The sequence below is a fragment of the Temnothorax curvispinosus genome, unplaced genomic scaffold (genome assembly GCF_003070985.1).
Source record: "Temnothorax curvispinosus isolate PA1 unplaced genomic scaffold, ASM307098v1 QBEX01013717.1, whole genome shotgun sequence".
NCBI classification, from domain to species: Eukaryota; Metazoa; Arthropoda; class Insecta; order Hymenoptera; family Formicidae; genus Temnothorax; species Temnothorax curvispinosus.
The window spans coordinates 284,001-293,128 of NW_020223497.1; the positions used below are offsets into that span (position 1 = coordinate 284,001).

General features: G+C 32.9%; 2 protein-coding genes across 3 annotated transcripts in view; both read left to right on the forward strand.

The window, feature by feature from the left end:
* Window positions 1-695: 695 nt before the first annotated feature.
* Window positions 696-3,675, forward strand: LOC112463854 (mitochondrial ribonuclease P catalytic subunit). 2 transcript variants are annotated; one of them, XM_025030486.1, is made up of 5 exons: window positions 696-906; window positions 1,401-2,271; window positions 2,581-2,824; window positions 3,030-3,160; window positions 3,328-3,675. In XM_025030486.1, the coding sequence occupies exons 2-5, from the start codon at window positions 1,412-1,414 to the stop codon at window positions 3,656-3,658; spliced, it is 1,566 nt and encodes a 521-aa protein (XP_024886254.1). In that variant the 5' UTR covers window positions 696-906; window positions 1,401-1,411; the 3' UTR covers window positions 3,659-3,675. The 2 variants fall into 2 exon arrangements, with proteins under 2 accessions (XP_024886254.1, XP_024886255.1); XM_025030487.1 differs by having other exon boundaries at window positions 699-804.
* Window positions 3,676-5,764: 2,089 nt separating this feature from the next.
* LOC112463838 (kinesin light chain) overlaps window positions 5,765-9,128 on the forward strand; it is a 19,790-nt gene continuing 16,426 nt past the window's right edge. The window contains exon 1 of the mRNA XM_025030450.1: window positions 5,765-5,854. The gene's annotated coding sequence lies outside the window, so the exon portion shown is untranslated. The remainder of the gene's footprint in view (window positions 5,855-9,128) is intronic.

Genomic DNA, 9,128 nt, shown 5'->3' on the forward strand with positions numbered 1-9,128 from the left:
CTTCTGTACTGGACGATGCTGGTGTCTGTTCTTCTATACTGGACGATGCTGGTGTCTGTTCAACATCCATCGAAACTTCATTTGATACAGGCAAAGGCATTGTTTCAGCTAACACATTTTCGTTTGATGTTAGTGGAGGTACTGCATGGAGATGCAACGTCGGGATAGCATCAGGATGTATCTTCCTAGTTCGTGTAGGTGAATAACCTAGTAGATGTTGTTGTAAGGGCTTCGTAAAAGCTTCATCAGCAAAATGCTTCGAACATATCCTAGCTGAAGCAAACAAGGTTTAAGATTCTTAAATATATGCTTATAATAATAAACAAGAGAAATCTATACAAAAGTACAAACCATATTTTGGTGAAATATTTTCTTTTCCGCATGCTTGACGCCACTTATTAAACAGTGCTGGATCCTTTGGGAAGGAAAAATATTTTATTTTTTTTTCCTTCGATCTTTCTGGTCTTTGCCGGATAGTTCCCACACCCTTTCACATTACACGCCATTGCGTACACTGTAATAATCACAAACGAATTACTCGACATAAACAGCGAACCGAGCGAACGCAGCCATTGCGAATCACCGAGTACATCCGATTCATTCCGATGCTACACGAATATGACGTAAGTTTGTATAAAAGTGGTGGGAATGCGCAGTGGTCTGACACGGTATGAGCATACCCTTGTATTTCTACCATGAGTAAAACGATGATAACAATACGGTGAACGTGGTATCCCAGAGAGGTTAGAAAATCTGTTCGCTCTTATTACGAAAATTCTGATGAGAAAGCAACGAAGAAAAAAAGTAGGAACTATTCTTGATGTTCACTTATATACAAATTTACAATTTATTGTGTTTATAACGATAATATTGTAAAACTTTCTACGGTGAATTGTCTTACATGCGGTAAGAATAACGTCTTAAATCTTGTGCGATTGAAATAAATTACATTATTTGTTAGTACTGTTTAATAAAGTAAAATTATCAAAAAATATATGAATGCTACTGTATATATATTAAATTAAATAGCAAAATTAAATTTAATTATAGAACATATTTACTATAAAAATATCAATTTTTGTAGATTTATTGATTACTATAATGTATGTGCACAAATAATTTATAGAGCACGAGATAATATAAATTATATAAAAAATAATTATTAAGAATTAATAATAATCAATAATAAGCATTTCTGGTTTATTATATTCTAGACTTCTGGAAAACAATTTTTTTTTATTTTCATAATTTTGTTCTGTTTCATAATATTTTGATGTATTTTAAAAGTATTTTTTTATAATAAAGTATTATGACACCAGTTTTAACAAAGCAAAATAAACAAACGTAAGTTCTTATATAATTATGACATAATTTTACCAATGAATAAATTTAATTTTCAGGTGTAGAATAAATGACGCTACTTTATAAAATATCTCAACCATTATGGTCCCAGTTTTGCAAGTTTCACAAGAGGACATATATGTTATCGAAACAAATCTATAATGCTAAGAAACTTATTTCTTTGAATGCCTTTATCAGGGAAAATGCAGATATATATGAGAGAATGACAGAAAATTTATCAACTGTAGAATGGAAAAACATTCGAGAGGAAGTTCTTCAGAAAAATCAACAAGTCACACCAGCCACCATCGACTCCACAATCATAGATATGTGTCTTAAAGACTCCTACGTGGATAATGCTATTGCGTACTTCAAATTCTTGAGGGAAAATAATTATCCCCTGAATATGGCAGTAATTGGAAAATATCTCAGACTCTACGTTTTGAAACAAAACTCCTTGACTGACGCGGATAAAATGGAAATTGTAGAAACTTACAATGCTTTGAGACAGAAGCATCCGTATTTGGATTCCTTTACAGCTGAAGATTGCATAATGAGCTTATGTTTGACGGATGAATGGGAGACAACACATGAGATAATAGAAATGCTGAAGCTTACCTCTCTTCCAGGCACCACGATATATTCTGCATTAGCTAGTGCAGCATTTAGAAATGGAAAACCTGATGTCGCATGGAAAGCATTATCAAACATAACACAGCGCAAGATGATTCCACAAAATAATGTATATATATCGCATTTACAATATTGCCAGTTGGAGGATACAAAAACTTTTAACAGTAGAATGGAAGAGATGTTTAATTTCTGGGCTAATTATGGTATAACACCGTCAGATAAAATTATAAGTACATATGCTGATACAGCTAGCAAGAATGGCTGGTCCACGGAGCTTGTAACAATCTCCAGAAAAACGTTTGTTTTCTCATTATTTCAATATGATTAAATTTAGTTTATTTAGTAATTTTAGTTTAGATGATGGTTAAAAGAATTTAATAATTAAAGATGGGATTTTTAAATTAATATTTAAGTAATTACATTAATATATAAAAATTATATATTAATGTAATTACTTAAATATAGTTATATTTTTTAAAGATAATGTTTAAGAATTTAATAAAGAAAATTAAGATTTAAAAAAATAGATTAGTGTTTTTATAGAATGAAATTAGTAGTATGAGTTAATGAATAATGTTTTAATAGTAGGATTTTTATTTCATTTAGGGGACATTGTAGACATTGCGGTTATTCCTTGCCTGAAATAACATTTAGTGAAAAAGAATTTCAGGAACTGGCGAAATCTGTGATAGATAGGGTGATCATAGGATCAGATATCTATCGTAAGACTAATCCAAAAGAATTGTTGAATTTTAAGAAATTCGTTGAACATACTAGACCTTACGACATAGTGATTGACGGACTTAATCTAACTTATACTCAGAGCAAGTCTCTACCTAAGTTACTATGGGTAATACCTACTGTTTTGAACAAAATGAAGTATATTAATATATTAAAAGATATATCAGTACATATTATTATATATACAAGTTTATATATGTAGCAATATGCTGTTTTTTCAATTGCAAAGTAATTTTTCCATTACCTGTTATTATTTTTCTATTTACCCGTTATTGTTTAATATATTAGATATTAATATACGGTTCATATTACAGCTAACCAATGTAGTCGAGTATTTTAGCAAATATAGGAAAAAAATGCTGGTATTGACGCGGAAACATCAAAGGAAGCTATCTGTTTTTAAGCAAGTAGAGCGGCATGCACACGTCTTCTTAATAGATGATTTGTAAGTATTGAATATATGCAGATATACATATACTGTGGGATTTTTGGGATATCCACCATGGCATATAAGATTACTCTATATATAAAATAAAAGTATATAGTTTAATTATGAAACAATTCCCCAATAATACATTTAAATACTTGTGTACATAAAACTTAAAATTTTAGATCTGCTGATGATCCTTACATACTCTACGCAACTATGGCGAGCGGGATAAACGCAATGTTTGTCTCGTTGGACTTGATGCGACAACATAAGCACTCCTTGCGGGATAACCATTTACAGCAAACATTTAGGAAATGGCAATATTCGCATCAGTACTTGATCAAGCCAAGTAAAACTGGTATCCGTATCCAAGAGCCTTTTCCCTGTATGCCATTTGTACAGAAGATTGATAACTGTTGGCACTTGCCATATATCAGCGAGGATCTTACTTATGTAGAATCATATGAATTTCCGAATAAGTGGTACTGTTTAAAGCGCAATGAAAAAAAATAAATGATATTTAAAACATATTTTCTTTATTAGATATTCTTTTTATCTGTATAATACTAGATGTTGGATGCGATTTCAAGATTAAAAATCTTATTAATACTCGTCCCCCTTATGTACGTGAAATATCATATATTTTATACAATTTTATAATAAATTATATCGATTGCTTGTGCTCTACTGCATTAATGAAGTCTAAAGACTAATTAATTAGTCTTAAGTAATTAATAATAAGTTAAAGTAAAGTTAAGCGTTAAAGATAATAAACAGCATTTAAAATATAAATAAAGAAATAGTACGTTAATTGATTCGTAACGGTGGTTTTAACATCCGGAAAAAATTAATTCGACAAGTATCAGTACTTTTATCGATCATTTTGGTTCTGCTAGCGCTCAGAGGAGCGCTCATTATTAATGACTCATTGTGACGTCATATAACTATTGTTTACAAACGCTTATCTCATCGAGGTGGACTGAGGTGGACCAATGAGAAAAGAACTGTTAATAAGCATTTGCTCGCAAAAAATATGATGAAACAACGCGCAACCTTCAAAATAACTTTAAACATAAATTTCTGAATTGAATTTAAAAAACATATTATCTTTTTTCATCATACTTCTTCATGTACTTTCGTCGAATCATCGTCAAGAAAATCCGATAAATTCTTATGCGACAAAAATTAACTTTTCCTTATCCCCCATTTTTATACATGCTCATATAATTGATCTCATATAATTGCTAATAATAATATCCGAGGTAAATAATTTCAGTTGCTTCAATTGGAATGTTATAAGAACAAAATAATTGAAAATAGCGCATGATCAAATAATGTATACCTATAATTTGTCTTTTGTAAATAACTTTTCGTATTTTAATTGGCTGCATTCTATTCACTGCTAATACTGAAAATCTATAATGTGCATGATGTAAACTATAGATTTTCATTACTGGCAACGAATATCCGAACGCGGCCTTTGTAAATTGACTTGTAAATATTTTGTAAATGATTTTTTGTATCTTCCCATCATATTTTCTTTTATCTCCAACGTCCAAGTGTATATGTATGTACATATACATCTGTCTCATTTTAAATTAAGATAATTAGGCTTGTTCTTTTTAGTTGAGCTTCTTGCACGGTTCATCTTTTCTTTTCTTTCTCTCCAACGTGAAAAGAAAATAGAGAAAAGAAAGATGAACCGTGCGAGAAGTTTGGCTAAAAAGGAATAGGCCTAGCAATATCATAATCATAATTGGCCGCGTTCAGGCAACACAACTGTTGAGTGAGCGCTCATTATGATTGGTTCTTACACTTAGATCCGGAGAAGAACCAAAGGTAAGAACCAATCATATTAAAGAATCACTGACCGCTCAGTCAACAGTTGTGTTTCCTGAATGCGGCCATTGTAAACGCAAAGAGAGCGGACGCTAGACGCTACAAGGTTAAAAAACAAGTGAGGAGACAAGTAAATGCGAGTAATCGCTCCATGAGAATCGGCCCGTGCGTCCGCGAGCCGCGAGCCGCGAGCGCAGCTCGCCTCGAGTCGCTACAGTCGCGATTTTACGATCAGCCGTGTGGTTTGTCTCGCGCGATAAAATTCCGCACCCGCGCCTCATCGCGCTCCGTAACGGCGACCTTCCGTCCGTTTTCTCGCGCCGCGCGCTCCCGCACGCGTCTCGGCGGCCGACGGAACGTGCCGTTCCTCGCTCCAAGTATACGGTTTTCGTTGGACATGTGATGTTGTGCACCGTGGTCCGTGCCCGAGCCTCGCCATCTTTGTCTGTCACCGCCGCCGCCGCCGCCGCCGCCGCGAGAACGGTCTCGGGGAACGTGGTCCCGATGCTCGTCGACCGTCGCAGGATTTTCGTCGTGTGAGAACCAACGTGTGCGTCTCTCGCGTCTCTCAAAATCGCGACGCTCACGATATCGATTCCGCCGTGGAGGATTTGTCCCGAAGGTACATACAACGTGTTCTCACGCGCACCTCCGGCGTGTGTCGAGTTGACTCGCGAGAGAAACGGAGATAGAGAAAGACAGACTTGGGGTCTCTCCTTCGGCGGAGAAACTTTCGCGGGACTTCTCAAAGGACACTTTCGGAACGTCCTCCCAGGGATATCTCTTCGGGGCACCCCGGCAGCGTCCCCGATCCGGTGGGATGCTACATTGAAGCGAGCGGTGGCAACCTTCTACGGACCATTCGCGAGAGTGAGTACGGATTGTATCACGCAGAAGTGTTTAATCAGCCGGTGCTAGACGCGGACGGGTTACGGAAGACGCGATTTGATTGTGCCGACGAATCGTTATTGAAATAGCGTTAAAAGGGTCATGTTATTATATAACGTAGGATTGTACCTGTCCAGTTGATAGATAAATAAACGGATATTATCAGGCGCAATTTGTGTGTTAATAGGAAAAAAAAAAGAGCTTTACGCTGATTATTATTAATAAGAGTACATTTCTGCGTGTCTAGATTTGAGAGAAGGAATTGCGCACCAATTGTCCGAGAAGAGAATTTTTTCAAAATATGTCAAGATATAGGAAGATGAGCCTGTGTGTTTTGCTACTGACAAGGTTTATTTTCGTATACTATAGTTCGAGGATTTCAATTCCAGAAAATTGTGCCTTTCGATGAATATTTCAACAGTTTCTCTAATTAATTCCGACTGGCATTGTTCGAATATGAAAGAGTATCACGTCTATCTTGGCAGTCCGCAGGTATAACCGGCAAGTTAATCGGCTTAATCCATTTCCGCCGACAGCAGTAGTCGTGGAAGCATAACAGAGGGTTTAGCGACCATGACGCTGACGAACAACATTGTTTCCAAGCACACTTTAAGCAATCTGTACAAGTTAAATGGCATCTGTGACGGAATATACTAAATTAAGAAATTGATAATTAATCGCTGAACATTTGTCTCTTTGAAAGATTAATGAGACATATGTATATAAGAGTAAATAAATAATGAGGATAAACGACTGTATGTGTGGGCACGTCTAATTCTTGTGAATAGGAAAAGTAGATATGAAATAAAAAATATGTGTATAATGTATAAAGAAATATAATGTTTACCCTTTAAATCTACTCCACTTTTTTTAGAATTTTTATAAAAAATACGCTAAAAGAGCTTTAAGAAATCCGAATGTAAAGATTAACGGATTCAATTGTACATATATATTTGCGGCTTTTCTTTATAATGTTAGTTTGATGTAATAGTGATAATAGCGATGATCTATTTCTGTTCTTATATACATATTATTTCTATATACCTATTTTTCTTATTCACTATTACAATTATTAATAGCAAATTCTATGAAAACCGATTAAAATTAATCGATATTAGATTTACAAATTATTAGTAAGGCAATATATTAAAAGTTTCTGAATATTAATTTTATAAATTGAAAAATGAAATTGAAAGATATTTAGGAAAGCTTTGCACGATCATGGTGAAATTATTCCATCATAATTCTAAAATCCTTTCTCGTCGGTTCTGAGTGAAACTCGGATAATAAGACTTTTCCTTTCTCCTCATCATTATAGTTGGTCTGCCATTATTTACTATATACTTCAATTTTCAACTAGTAGCATATATTTCATACATTACTCGATATTTAGAGCATGCTGTACTTAAAATAATTTCATTCGAATAGTTCACATTATTCTAAATTATGAATTACATAATTATTAAGGAATTAAAGAACATTATATAAAATTCTTTATTTTACTTATATCTATGAATTATATATTATTATATAATTTGCAATTGAAGATATCCGTATAGACAATGTAAATTATAGTAATATATAGAAATTATAAATAATGATGGATATATATTAAATAATGATAGGTATATACGTGTACAGAATAATTTGATACTTTCGGTTATCGGACAAATCGTAATGTTTATGAGATGAGTGAGTTGTAGATATTTGCTTTCAAATCATCTGCTTACTATTCAGTTTTATAACCTACTAGGTCAAATACAATCTTATATTATTAAATTCGTATATACGTTATCGTTAATAATTATACAATAAATAATTTAATATTACTGATGATAACAAACATCTTATACAGCTCTTTTGTAAAAGAATTTATTGCGAAAAGTATTATTTCAGAGCCGAGCCTCGAAATTGGATTTTTCTATTTTCCAAGACGGTAATCTAACGTTCAGTCACCAATGTTTTTGTATATCAATTGAAAAATTATTTTCTTAATATGTATTATTCATTGCGACGTACCTATAACTAGAGTTTTGATAATCGAAAACATTCTAACATCCAATCTATTTATTCTGTATTAATGTATTTTATTATTTCTATATTTTATTGCTATATTTAAATACTTTTGTATTTTATTTCTTATTTAATTACTTATTACATTATTATTACGCATGTCTGTGTCAATCGTCATAAAAGTATAACAATTCTGAGTGACAATATATTAAAATTAAATGGAAAGTCATACAAATAAGTGGAGCATTAAGAAAATAATAGATTTTTTATTTTTGCGATAATTTACGCTGATGCGATCGAGCCTTTTCTCGATTCAAAATAGTACAATTATCGAAGAAAAAATCGGACGGTTTAAAATTTATAAATTATTATGCAGTTATATGTTTTCCCACACCGGGTGACTTTTAAACTGCATAAAAATCTGGTATGAAATCCGTGAAAGAGAGAAAAACAATATTTCTGCAACAACACTGTACACGCGGATACACTGCTTTACTCGGTAATAGTGTATTACTGGCTCACAATTAGTAGTCTGTCGTCATGCTGTTGTGAGTCATCGAATGCCAGTCACAGCTGTACTCTGTAGCAGTCTCTGTGATTGCAGAAACAGACTGCGTGGAACTTTCTTGCCGCCCGCAGATCCTGAAACTCGCCAGGTATATTAAGCTATCTAAGCCAAATTATCAGAACACAAAAAATTTTATATGAAATTAATTTGCTAATTATTTGCTATTTTTTGCTTTTAAAAGTAATTTTTTTGCTCCGGTTATTAAAAAGTTACAAAAGGCTGGATAGCTTAAGATTTTTTGTGTTCTGATAATTTGTCTTGTTGTTAGATAGCTTAATATACCTAAACTAGCCCGCTTTGCATTCGCGCGAAGAATTTTGCAAAAAAATTTCAAAAGTGTTAAAATTGTCATTATCACAAGTCACATTTATATTTATATCTTTATTATTAATTGTTTGTGAAATTTATCATATTAATAGTTAATATTATTATTAATAAGTAATGTGACATAAATCTTTCAGGAAAATAGTTGATTATTATCTCTATTTTAATATAATTATATAATCGGATGTTAATGATAATATGCTATTATAATAATAGATTCAAGAATAAGGATGTTGTACTATTATGTGTGACGAAAAATATTTTATTCGACTTTGAGATATAATATCTTGTACACGGAGAAAATTTTATGTTAAATTTTACTATGCTGCCGCACCAACTGCGGACCATCAA